Source organism: Schistosoma haematobium, chromosome ZW (genome assembly GCF_000699445.3).
Source record: "Schistosoma haematobium chromosome ZW, whole genome shotgun sequence".
NCBI classification, from domain to species: Eukaryota; Metazoa; Platyhelminthes; class Trematoda; order Strigeidida; family Schistosomatidae; genus Schistosoma; species Schistosoma haematobium.
In genome coordinates this window covers 71,294,725-71,309,500 of record NC_067195.1, presented here as the reverse complement: position 1 = coordinate 71,309,500, position 14,776 = coordinate 71,294,725, and the positions used below count along the sequence as shown (strand labels likewise).

At 31.8% G+C, this 14,776-nt stretch overlaps 1 protein-coding gene across 1 annotated transcript in view; it reads left to right on the top strand.

Annotated features, from left to right (window-relative positions):
• Positions 1–7,147, top strand: part of MPP5 (Maguk P55 sub member) — a 30,679-nt gene extending 23,532 nt beyond the window's left edge. Inside the window, exons 12-14 of the mRNA XM_051212212.1 lie at positions 867–1,066; positions 3,281–3,400; positions 6,263–7,147. Of these exons, the coding sequence (XP_051072364.1) occupies positions 867–1,066; positions 3,281–3,400; positions 6,263–6,445 (503 nt within the window). The 3' untranslated portion in view covers positions 6,446–7,147. The remainder of the gene's footprint in view (positions 1–866; positions 1,067–3,280; positions 3,401–6,262) is intronic.
• Positions 7,148–14,776: the final 7,629 nt, after the last annotated feature.

Below are 14,776 nucleotides of genomic sequence, written 5' to 3'. Positions count from 1 at the left end.
CTCTACGGATATTATTTAGCGAATCTGTTTAACTGTCTAAAATGTAGTAAAATAATCTATAAAATTGACTTTTTTTAATAAAATGAATGGATTTTTAGCTAGCAATGAAATCCAGGAGCCAGGTTTTTTGCCATTTGGAACTCGTTAGCTGGATGTGCTCACATTTTGTGGTGATTTTCACACGAGACTCGAGCCCAGTGTTGTTCGCTTCAAACATCCAATGCGTTATTCCTCAATCGACTAAGTGCAGACAACCACCCACTTAAGCAACAAATGTTATGAATAAATGTTCTCTAACGGTGATGTGAATATTACTGATGGTTTATAATTTCCCTTTATTGATATTCAAGACTAAATTTGATCAGTTTTTTTCGACATATATACATATTGAACAGTGGTCTCGATATTACCTGCTAGTAACAAGATTTAGTATAATTGGGTTGTGAATGTCAACACTGGGATTCAGGTACATATTGTATACGAATTCTGAAGAATTTAATAGTAAGCACAGTTCGAATGTAGTAAAACATGTATAACATGTCTAAAATTTATCAAATATATTTTCACATTAGTTTACTCACTGACGTGTAGGATACGTCGGTTTTTTTGTGTAGAATGGTATTCAATTATCCTTTTTAATAAATAATCATCAGTACTTTACTACCAGTTGAAGAGTCAACAGTTACTCATTTATCTTGTTCATTTTATAAATATGAAATCATTCATTGTTTTAATCCATTAAATATTTTATTGGCTTTTTTTGTTAGAAGCAGTAGTCTTTGATTATGATTGCCAACTATGCTGTCAACATTCTTTTTTAATAACATCGTAATTGTTTCCTTTTTTTCTTTTAATTATTCTTTTAGATACAACAAATTCAAATTTGAAGGCAGATACGAAATTTTCTTATATTTGTATTACAGAAGAAGAGTTTCGATTAAAACGTAAACAAAAAGAATTCATTGAATGGGGATTATTTAATCGTGATTATTATGGAACTAGTAAATTAACTGTACAACAATTAGTAAATGAAGGCAAAATATGTTGTATATCTTTAAGACCTGATGTAAGTTTTTTTTGTTAACAAATTAAATTTTTTTATCAGTCAGTGTACTTTTAACTTTCCGTTGTTGATATTCGGTTTTATAATTGATCAACCTCTGTTACTAAATCAATATCTTGAGTACATTGTCTTGATATTTCTTTTTATCGTAAGTTTTAGTTTATTTGTTATATGTTTTACAGTGGAATCCAGGAAGCTATATTGACTCGATTTTGAATCAATCCTCCCAGGCTACATATACAGTAACGGAGATTGATTAGTTTGAGTTAATTAGAGCGTAAATTACAAAGCCTTACTAGTACCATTATACCTGTCGATCAAGCTAATGATTGTTTGGATTCGGTACTTTAATGAGTAAAGAGTTGGTGTTTGATACATTAGATACTAAGTTAGAGTCTCAATGTGATTAACAGCACAGACTCAGCTCTATCCCAAAGCCAAGTCATGAATAGAAAAAAACATATATCCTGGATTCCATCGCTGGCCGCATTATTAATATACGATCAGTTTTATTTCAGTTTGTAAAATATGGAAATCATAGATCATATACACCATTTGCACATACTCCATCATTCTTTCAATCGTGTTGTTATTCTGATTGCTCTCTGTTTTTCTTTCACTTCTTTTTATTTCAATCTTCTACTGGTAAACATTCCACCTCCAACTCCTGCTACATAATACTTATATCTGTTTGCATAAGTCGCTCACACTATAGTGTTAGTTGATCGTAACTTAGTGATTGAAACAATTAGTAGTAACCCCAACCCGTAAACAAGATGTGATTCAAAATAATAACTGATAACAATGTACTGAGAAATTGTATGTTGAAGGCTTTATATGTACAAATATACTCTGTTTAATTTAGTTATCTCGTTCAGTTTTAGATACTCGTGTGTTAAAATGGTATTTTGTAGATCTCAAGTAAGTTTGTTCTTCCTGGTTCTATTTAGAAGGTTTACGGTTTGCTTTCCGATTATTTGATTGGTAATTGAAGTTTCACTAGGCAAATTTTTCAGCGTTGACTTTAATATATATATATATATATATATATATATATATATATTCAGGGTCTAACGATTTATCTAACTGACTACTTGGATCAAAAGTAATCACAATCTTGTTCAACAAGTGTTGATATAACTGGGAATAAGCAAGCTTGATGATCACACTTTTATCCAACAAATTCCTGAATGATCTACAAATTGAACATCTTACAATTATTGACATTTTAAACCAATTTCAATCATATTTATTTTTTGTCAGATATTTTGACCTCAAGCGTATCATTTTTACTTTGTAAACTGACTTATATTTTACTGACAAGTTAGGCCATATTTTGATATCCTTTCACTTTGTGTCATTAAACTTGATTTTTATGAACACCTATCACTTGGTGACACAAATCATTTCAGATAAAGCCAACCGATAACATAACCCTACATTACGTTGTTCGTCATATGAAACATGATAATGATAATAATTGACTGTAAGGTTTAATATATTCCCATTGTTGTTATTTCAGAACTGTGCCCGACCAGTCCATCAAATAGGATAAATCACGTATACTGGATTTAATTGTTAATCAATCCTATTATCTAACATATTTACCGACAAATACTTATCACATTTGTCGAGTAAAGGAAAATTTAATTCCTTAAATCAAACTTACTTACGCCTGGAGCCCCTCGTGGGCTACTGCCGGTTCCAAACCCGGATAAAGGAGGAGGGGTGGTCATAGCGTTAGCGACCCCATCCCCTAGAAAACCAACTCGCTAAAAAAACACTAACCAAAAAATTATTCAAATCATACTATCGACGTTAAATTCATGATTACATATAATGTTAATATTAAGCACTACGTATAGGTTATATAAAATTTATGATCAACACAATTCATCTTATGTCTAATCAGAGTTAACAATGTCTGAATTACAAAACACGTAAACAACACAGAAAAGTCGAGTAGGTGTTAACATCAGTTTTTTTTAAAAAAATTAATGCATACTTAGAATGAATTACAACAAAACCATTCCTTAATTGGATTTACTATTTAAGAAAAAGCATCATATGCTTGTTAAAACTTAACTGAATCATTATTTGTCAAATTATTAATAATTGAATTTTACGGTAAAAACTTTATTATAATTACCATTATTATTATTATTATTATTATTATTATTATTATTATTATTATTATTATTATTATTATTATTATAGTCTTTACGTAAAATACGTTCAAGTGGTCTTGATCCATATGTAATATTTATTTCACCGCCAGAACGAGTAGATGATCTACAACGTTTACGTAAAAATTTAAATCTAACTGGTAATTGTTCTGTAAGTTTCAAATTGATTTTTGTCAATTAATCAACTAATTAATTCATATATTACAATTTATTTGTTGATGATAAGTAATTTCCTTTTTATGTGTGCTCATGTATCTCAATTGATTGATCACTGGGTGATGATCAATGTCATGCTTGTCTAGTCCTTATTAGTGCAGATCGAATGCTATCGATCATGTTGCAATGTGGCCAACAGTCTAGGTGACTCGACACTGCGGGCACTATGTATTGAGATTTAGTTGGTGGTTGGAGGTAGTCAACAGGATAGCTCAGTGGTAACGTCTCTGACTGTGAAGCTGGGTGACACGAGATCGAATCCGCCAGGGAGCACCAGTTCCCTCATGATTACAGGTACACCTTGCTGACGAGTGCCAAGTAGCACGAAACCCGGGTCCAGGGTTTCCTGTTGAGTACCTCCAACCACCATCTAAAGCTCATGTATCTATAATTATTTTCAATTGTTTATTATATGTGAACTGATTGATTAAACTTGTGAATAAATCATGATGTATTATTTATTCCGTGTTGGTTAAAACTTAAGGATTTACACATTCTTCACTACATATTTGATGATATAAAATATAATTGAAGCAACTATCATATTATATTCTAGAGCTTAGATTTTTGCTATACCGTGTACAACTTTGAGCACACGAACTCTTGAACCCTCCAATTTGCAAACTAGAAGACAGAGGACGAATGGGAAGGAATCTTATTTCAAACAGTGTTAAATATAGTACAAAAACACTCAGGTATTTATAGTTTTTAGTAAAAAACGAAATCATCACGACAGTCATCCAATACGCATGCAGGGGTTCTTAGCATTTGTCCAATCAGGAAGCTACATGTCGAGATTCCTCCCAAAAGCTAATTGGATGGAATATCTTCGGCTCTTTCAGAGCTTCCTTGAGTTCACCTGAGAGCCGTCCTCACATATCGGAAATAATCTCCGCTTATTATACTACAAGCTAATGGTTCATTAGTTGGATAAATGCTTCAAGCTGAAATGATAAATTGTTTAAAAAGCTATTCATCATTATTGAACAGATCAAGCAGATATTTTGGAAGTAACAGATTAGTCAGAAAATAAATATGGGAGAAGACAAGTGTAATGTTTTCAAATATTCGATAATTCATTACTAACTAGAGTTATATTTATATAATAACTTATTAATTATTATTTTCTCTAAAGTATAGATTTGTTAAGTTTATAAGAATCATCCTAAACAATATGGTGTTTAATATTCTAGCAGTTAAAACAAGTCGTTTTGAAAAACTAAAATCTAAAAAAGAACTTTTTTTTCTAAAAAATGACATGGAGTAAACCAACACCATTAGGTAACTTATTACAGAGAACATGGAAATACTTCTTATAGTTACTGGTAAACTGTTTCGCTTTCAGCATCTATCACAAATGTGTATGTATTTAATAATTCAAAACATTGTTAATTAATATTTGTATTTATACCTTCCAGTTGTTAATGTTGGAGAAAGCACCTAATGAATTTCGTTTCGACACTTGTGAATTTTGAACAGATTTCCTCGATTTGACTATGTTTTCTATTGTGGACCGCGGGGTGACTACTCTGATTTCTACCGACTTACCAACTTCAGATATCCCAGTACGACCTCAGTACTGTTCCCTAATCTCCAATATATCAGAACACGAACCGTAGATGAGATTGTTTATCGGGTCAGGAGAAGAATAAGAATAGTAGTGATACTTTACAGAAAAATGCATATTTATACAGTCAGGACTACCGTGAATATTGACCAACAGGAAAATGACACGTAAAATAAATATTGACCAGTAGGGAAACGACACGTGAAATAAATATTGACCAATAGGAAAATGACACCATTTCACGTTCAAGGATAGCATTAGACTTAACAGGATAATTTTCGGGATATTTTTCTGAACATCCCAAAACTGTCCTAGATTTATGAGCTTGTCATCAGACTAATTCTAAATCAAACTGGACAAATATATCCAAATGAAAACTATAATTTGTTGCTGAGTACATCATACAAAATAATGATAAATCTGAATTGTTCTAATTTCAGTATCGATATAGGTACGATAAAGATAGTCACTACTATTAACAATAACAACCGGGAATTTCATTTCCAAATTAAACTTTCGATTAATTTAGTAAATTGTTATGTGACTATTTTTGAAATTTATTCAGATAAACTACAGACAACATGAGGTTGTGTCGAAGTGTTGTACTACTCTAAAATAAACAAATAATGTCAATTTCAAGATATGACTACATTACATTTTCATAAAAACCCTGGGTGACTGAGACTATTTACAGATTAAATTACCCTTCTTCAAAGACCAAAGCTTAAACAATAAATATGAAAAGAATCAAGTCATGTGAAGCATGTAATCTGAATGTTTTTTCTAGTCGATTTCTCAATAGTCCGATCATGAGATAATTTTCATTTGTACCCTATTGCATAACACAGATTCACTATCCAGGGGAGTTTGAAATACAAGTGTAAATTTATTTTCTAAACAGACTGAAATTTGTAGTTTTTCATATCAACCCCAGATCAGATTATTAATCATTTTGATTGTTTCACATATATATTCTTTTCCTTTTTATATTTTGGCACTGTACAATATGTATTTTTTTTCTTGGAATAATAAAAGAAATAAGTTCTACTGATGAAGGCAACTAGTCAGTACCAACAATGACAAGGAACCAATCGTTTAAGAATCAGTTTATATACTGTAATTGTTATTTGGATACTAAACTTTAAAAAAACTCAAATTTATTTATTATTTTCATTGTTATTTTACATGAGCAATATTTTATTTTACATTTTGATTTTGATTCATTCATAGAATGATGAATTGAAAGCATGTATTGAAACAAGTCGTAAAATGGAATTACGTTTTGGTCATTGGTTTGATAGAGTAATTATTCCTGAAACATTGGATTCAACTGTTACAGAATTAATTCGTTTAGCTATTAAACTTGAACGTGAACCAACTTGGGTACCAAGATATTGGTTAGATCTCGATTAAATTATTGCTTGTATGGTTTTTCTGTATTACTTTTAAATCTGGCATTTCTTCTTTTTGTTTTCTTTTCTATTTACTGTATATTATCTTATGAATAAACTGCTGAAAACTAAATTGATTAGTAACGTCGTTGTATACAGGAAAAACAAAACAAAACAAAACATATCAACAGTTTAATATTGCTGATTTTGACAATGAAAATGTATTTTTTTTGTCTTTTCTTTTTATGGTGTACATTTCTATTTACCGTTTTGTGTATTATTGATTATTTTTTTTGTAAATGGATAGTTACCTTTTACAAGACTTAATTTTAATTACTATTGTGGATACTAATTGTTTTAACTTGTTAATTTATTATTGTTATTATTTTATATTATTATTTTGATTCATTGTTTCTATTTCGTTCATATTTTGTTTTGTACGAATATGTAATTATTTGATCAGTTTTTTTTTATACAAAATAATGATGCAGAATAACAGATTGAATAGTTCATTTCACTTGGTATTGTTTGTTTGAATCTTCCTATTGTTATTTAGGAGTGTAATTAATCAGTCTTTTAGTGGTATATATGCATATTATGAGTATTGCCTCGATATAGCCTTAACTTCAAGCCCCAGAGTGAACATCTACTCTGAAATGTAGGTACATCCAGCTGACGAGTCCCAAATAGGACGAAACGCTCGTCCTGGATTCCACTGTTAGCCACTATCCATCTTTGAATAGATTAAATAATTGTTTTATTGAATTTATGAAATAATAACTAATTTGTAATAGGATTCTCTTAAATGGCGGTGTGTACTACAATAGTTATTTTCCGTTTTGACAATGTAAAGTTTGTCAATTATAAAAAGAATAAGGGCGCTTTTCAGTTTATTAGTGATATTGGATTGTAAATTTTGTTTCGTGTTTCAATTTAGTGTTTTACACATTATTGTGGTTATAAACTACATATGTACAAACGATTAGTTGAATAGGATATATTATAATTTCTGTAAAATGGATATGGAAAAACTCTGAAAATTCATATTAAACATTCATTTCAAGTTGATCAGTAAGATTTACGGATAGTTTCATGAAGTAGGAGTGAAATATCATTTAAGGCTTATAATGAATGAAATGTTTTTAGCTAAACTAAATAGTAATTGACTTGAAGATAGAATTTAAAAAAAGGAAATTGTACCATCGAATCAAAAGTGAATTACACTTTAATTCGTTTGATGTCAACCTACTTGAAAGGTGTTCGTTCACTTGACAATTCATCTGTTCTGCAATAGAGTTAAGAATAGCTTTGTTTTAAAATTTTTTTTAGACAATTTGTTGACAGATGAAGAGTTTCTCACAAAAAGGATATTCATATGAATCTGAAAACCATAATATGGTTAAGAGTCTTGTGATTTTAAGTCCGGCTTGTTGTCATGTAATTTATTTGCCAATCGAAATACGACTTGTACTGTATTAAACCAATGACGTCCAACCGGTCCGGTCAGCTTATCGGTCCATTGCTCGCCTAGCCCGTCCAGTTGAGTTCAGAACACTAATAACAGCTTCCGCTTTACGAATCATTTATTTCAGACATACCCGGTTTATATATCAGTCAAACAGACCGCAACGCACCATAAAATAGGAAGTAACATTTATACACATTAAAGCCAAAAGAGGCTGTGAACATGGGCGACTGTAATCAATAAACTGAACAAAACTTAAGAACAGTAAATCGTACAATAATAAACTATAGACCAAAATGAAGCTTATAATAGGGGGAATATAGATAAACATAATCTAATTACTGAATAGTTATACCATAAGAATATGTAGAACAATATTGGTCCATTAAGAGTGTTATATCTTATGAAACCTGTGTGCCCTGTTTATTGTATAACGCAATGATACCGCCAATTAGAGAGCAGCGAATTATCGATTGAACCAGTGACGCAGAAAACACGTGCGAGCGACCCAGAGTCCTGATTGGTCCTGCTTCCCTGTCTAGCACAGCCAGTTGAGTCCAGAACACTAATCTCAACCTCTGTGATGTGAATCATTTATTTCAAACATACGGGGTTTATATTACCAATCAAACAGACCACAACGTGCCATAAAATAGAAAATAACATTTGTACAATATTTGGCCAAAAGTGGCTGTGAATGAGGGATATTAATTAATAGACAGGCCATAACTCAAGAATGGTAAAACGTATAATAATAGTTCATAGGTCAAAACAAACTCATAATGAGAGGGACATGAATATGATTACATAACAATTACACGATAAAAATATACTCATAGTATTGGTCCATAAGTGGATCTCAAAAATTACCATTCATTATTCTTATCGAGATCTAACAAATAGGTCTCAGGAGTTACACATACTTTAATCTTCGTTAAGATATAACAAAGAGATCTTTAGTTTTGCGCATATAAAATAAAGTGTTATAAAATGACTCATCTATAAGACAAGATCAGTTTAGTCTAAATTATGTATCGAAAGTGTTTGTAAATACATCCTTGATCATTTATACTTTTTTTTCTAAGAAAAAATCATAAACTTTATATAAATAACATAAAGAAACAATTTTGTGCAAATGTAAATTCTTGTATACCTACATCATAGCAGATACATTTTTGAAAAGATTTTTTGTTGTTGCACAAAAGTAATTTAATGTTACATAGATACCTGTGAAAAAGTTAATTGGAATTTCATAAACATGAGCTCTTGATTAGTTTATGATCTTTTCAACATGCAAGACACAATATCTTCATAGGGGATTCGTTTTCAAATTAGTAACTATTGTTAAGTGGATATGAGAATAAAAATTATGTGTTGGTGTTGTTTTTTTTGTTTTTTTTTTCAAGAATATCGGTTATACGAACTTGTCAATTTGAAATAGTGATACTCATTACTTAATCGACAAGTAGATACACTAGTATTTTAACTCATTCAATGACAATAAATAAAGAAACTCATGATAATATGTAAATTATTTAGTTTTTCTTCAATCCGTCATTCTCTGAATGATTGGATAATTATGAAATGTGTATGGATACTTTAAGTTGTTATTGTAATTACCTATGAACAGAGTAAATTCACATGGTATTGTTTTACTTGTATCTTCCCATTGTTATTTAGCACTGAGATTGATCAGTCTCGTGTTGACATATGTGCATCCTGTACGGATGCCTCAATATAGCCTTAAGTCACAAGCTTTTTAAACAAAGATGAATAGTGGCTAACAGTGGAATCCAGGATGCGCGTTTCGTCCTATTTGGGACTCGTCAGCTGGATGCACCTGCGTTCCAGAGCTGGTGTTCACCCCGGGACTTGAAGCCAGTACCATTCGCTTCAAACGCCATCGGTACCGGGTCCTGACGAGTCCCAAATAGGACGAAACGCGCGTCCTGGATTCCACTTCTAGCCACTACTCATCTTTGCTTAAAAAGCTTATGAACAGAGTAGTCTAAAACGTTAAAGCCTATGAAATAAATTATTCTGCTATTGTATAGTTATGAGTAGAGTAGTGTTTCTTATTAAAACGTGGATATATGAACTAAGAATATTCTTGTCCATCGATTCTCTTCAGGTTCAACAATTATATATCCAAATTAATTATACAAAAAGCGGGCATGTTTAATGTAAGTATACATCATTTAAAGTTAAGGTACATGAATTAAGAATTGTTCATAATTTATAAATAAATAATTCAGCAAAGAAAATTTTCTTTATAACGAAATCATTGACTTAAGCTGTACATCAGTATTTATAGTTGTATGCTAATTATGTATTATATATATAATGCGGGTGTCAGTGAATAATTCACGATTTGCAACACTAATGTCATCAGTCTTTAGGAAATTTACTATTTCTTGGAACGAGGAGTACGCATTGAAGAAATTCAGTATTTCCTTTTAAAACAGACGTTTAATGAAGACGGATTTCGTAACTTTTAAGTAAACATAGATTGTGTGATTGAAATAAAAAGACTACTATAGTACGTGACTTTCGTCATAGTACTAATTCTAAAAGGTGATAATGGAGACATTTCTTGAAATAAAAAGAATATTCCACAAGACAGTTAACTACATTTTTTAGTATCCATTCGTTCTAACTTCACAATAAACTATAATAAGTTACTGAATATTACTTATTAACAATCAATTCTACAAATAGTGTTTATCACATGTAATACTAATCTATAAGTCATTTGTACAGTTTCATCCTTCCTAAGTTGTTCTCACGAACTGACCAAAAATAATATCGATCAACTACTATATATCACATAACTGACAAGTGTACATTTTGTAACATTCCTTAATTATAAGGCAGTAGGTCAATATACTGTTGGTATTTTGTGAATGAAAACACAGGTTGAGATAACCAATTGTATTTTAATACAAAATTACAGAGTAGCTTGGTAAAATTTGAGAGCTATACATAAAATACTTCATTTTCAAATATTTCATCAACTGTTTTTATATTCTGTATGATTCTTCCAATTCACGATTCCTTCCTATTTTCCTTTCTGTTTTCAATTCGATCTACTTAGTTTTCTGCTGCCATTCATTTCACTTCTGATTGATGTTATATACTCTCTATGTCTGTCGACATAAGTAGCATACACCACAGGTAAAGTGAACTGGAAGTTTATTTTTATTTAAGATAAGTGATTTTACGTATATTGTAAGCACAACAGATATTTTTGATAGACAGCTTGAGATGAATTATAGTTCGAATCCTTTGAAACATAGCTGACTACATCGAACTTTATATTTTACTCTAAGTTATTACCTTAATTGTTACCTTCTTCAAATCCAACAGTGGATTTTATGAAAATGCCTTACTGCAGTCAAAGACAACTTGTTCAGAGACAACAATGTTAGACCAGTATAAATAACAATTTCTCACATAATTCTGTCATTTGGAGCAGACTACCTGGATAGTTAGGCCTACGGTTTTTTATTCTCTAGATAAACTAAGTTTGGCATTATTCTAAAGCATTAAATCAACTACAAGTATATTCTAACCCACAGACTACGAAGGACATACTCGGTTCATTTAATGTATGACATGCTCTATTTTCTATCCACTAAGACATCGAAATTACGAGAACTGATAGCATTCAAACTATTATTTTGTGATTTTACACTATTACGGACATATATTATGTAGACTGCTTACAATACACGAGAATAAACGAAAAATGCAACCAAGTAGATATTAGTATAAATGGTTTGTGGAGATCGTTTTTGTAGTTTGTGTAACTGACTGACTTTAGTGAAGTCATCAGTAGAGAACAGGATGAATTAAGTAAGTATGCCGTTACAGTATGGGACTTCTCAGAAGTTTACAACCTCTAACTTACCAGGGATCAAACCCAAACACTTTAGATCACACTTAGTCTTCCGATTACTCAGCTGAGACACAATTACTTAAATCTCAATAATTGAAATCATGATTCAATTGAAGCCCGACTACCCTGGAAGACCTGGAAGCTCTGTACGGCCGTTTCGTCCCATCGCGGGACTCCCCAGCAGTACGCATCCACGGAATTGAGCAACACATATACCGTTGTCATCAGTGAGTTACTATCCCACAACAGACCCGGTCGAACTCCATTGGTCACTGCTTCTCATTAGAACTCCAGGAAATAACTCTTGAAGCCAATCACTAGTGAGCACAGCCTCATGCGCGAAACTGATAGGTCCTGGGTTCGAATCCCGCGAGGCGGGGTCGTGGATGCGTAATGCTCGGAGTCCCACAATGGGACGAAACCGCCGTTCAGTGCTTCCAGGTCTTCCATGGTGGTCTAGCTTCAATTGAATTATGATTTTAACTATTAAAATTGTGTGGGAGAGAACAAACCAGCTTCCAGCTGAAGAGGAAATTAGAAAAATACTATGGAATTGGATGGGACATATATTACGGAAATCACCCGACTGCATCACGAAGCAAGCTCTAACTTGGAATCGTGAAGGGAATGGGAAAAGGGGAAGGTCAGAGGACACATTTCATCGGAGAACAGAAGAATATATGAAAATGATGAATAACAACTGGAAATAACTGAAAAGAATTACTCATGGGAGGGTTGGATGAAGAGTGCTGATGGACGTTCTATGCTCCTCCACGAGGACTAACAGACGTAAGTAATTTTATTTGTATTTTAAGTTGACAAAAACAAAATTCCTAATAGAGTTTATCCTTATAATGAATTTTATTCCTTATGAAATATCAAAACTTTTTTGCATGTATCAGTTTTCTTCTCTTTTCTGTTTTACGATGGTTGGATGTTGTAGAATTAATGTTATATGATTATGGTTATCATTTATGATAATCCGGTGAAACCCATTCATGAATAAGAATTTTCATTCAACTGTTTCATTTACTCCACAAGAAAGCAGTAACGAAATTCAAATTTTTTTCGCTAATAGTAATATTAGAGTTTGGAGTGGGATTTAAATAGGGCACTTATCTGACATACAATTTGAATATAATTCGAAGGATATTTTATATTAGTAAATTGTCAGTCATTAAAGCTTTCAGTTTTATGTTAGTTGTAAATATGAGTTGAACAGACACTTTTTAAAGTTTTATATTGCATACTGACTGGAAGTAAACTATACGACCAACCTTGAACCGATTCTCAGCCAATGAGGAAAAGTGTTCAATTCTGAAGTAATTTATGATAAAATAGTAATAAAATGACAAGAATATAGAGTTTCGACATGATTGATGGACCATTTTCGTGTAAATTCTTTATAATATTAAATAAAAATACTATAAGGTAAGAGTTAAGGGTTTTGAATCATGGTTGTTTTTATCGCTAACTAACATTATTTATGATGAAAGTATGGATTTCACGCAAAAATATAGGATATAATATCCCAAACCTGATTGTGATACAATGTTCAAAGACTAGACCTGACAGGTTCTAACTGTTTAAGGAATGAGCGGCCTACAAGCCAATTTATTCCAATCACCTAAGGAATTTTACCATGTTTATTGTGTGTCCATACTTTGAATACAAACATGTTTTTGTAACATGAAAAACCATTCACCTGGCCATTGATCTTGTCGGTTGTCTAATCATTTAAGGCTTAATTCAATTATACGACCTCATGAGTGATCATGGCTCGGACACGACATATTATTGAACCGACCTATCGATTAGCATTCTATTCATCGATTTTACCAGCCGAAAGCTCATCTAACCAAAATACAGAAATCTTCCATCGATTGAGTATGGTACAAACTCAAAAGTAACAGATAACCCCGACAATCCTGTCAATGTGTTTTGTACTTTAAGTTTTTTTTCTAGAATTCTTCCTCAAAAAAATTATTAGTTTTCCCATCGTTGTTCTAGAGATCGCTCAAGTTCATTCCTTTGCGTTAATCGTATCATAGTTATCAATTTTCTTCATCTAAGTTGTGGAAATTTGGCAAATTTTGATGAGTTCTTATCTAGCTCCCAACAAGTTACATCTATCCATTATTGAGTTTTGAATTTCACCTTAAACTCCTACAACTACAATCATGAATCTGAGTAGTTCGGTCGTATAGATTTCTACTGCCAAATGCCTCAGATTATTGTTCATATGGTGGTAGAAATACTGTAATTATCTTGTTTGACATGAATGTTAGATAAAATATATCTCAGGTGTTACAATATGGCAGTTTGTGTTTTTATTTGTAGCTTGCGTTAGGCTTTTATGTAATCAGTTGATTAAAGAAATACGTCCCAATAGAGATGTACAACAAAAAGACATTGGCTCGTTTCTCAGTTTAGGCATCAATAGTTCATTTTTATCTTATATAATACAATGATAATTTTGACATTTTATGGTGGATTCTTTCACTTACTGATATAAGTTAAGGATACTCACTCTCGTTAGCGGACCAGTTTCCTTAACGAACTATTCACTTGACTGAATTTTGATTACAATAAATCGTTAAGTGGTGAACACTACTACTATATTTTTGTACGTTCAAGTTATTTTATATACGGTAAAAAAGTTGAAGCATGGTTTAGTTTCCAAGTGTGGTTGCAGTAGACAGTTTTGTTCTAGTCGTATTAAGCAGCATAAGATTGCGAATCGAGTTTTCTGGTTCTAAAATAGTTTTCGAAACAGGATTTTCCAAACGAGTTACAAGGTAATTTTCCCCAATTATTTATTGGTATTCAAAGGACAGATTTGGTACATGCATGATCGCCTGATTACCATTATTAACACGTATTTAGGAGCAAACGGATATTAGTGACATTGCCTTCATGCGTCGAGTTTATTTTTCCAGTCAGATGAAAGAAATTTTCATTCGCATAACCACTCTCCCTCTTGAAATGCT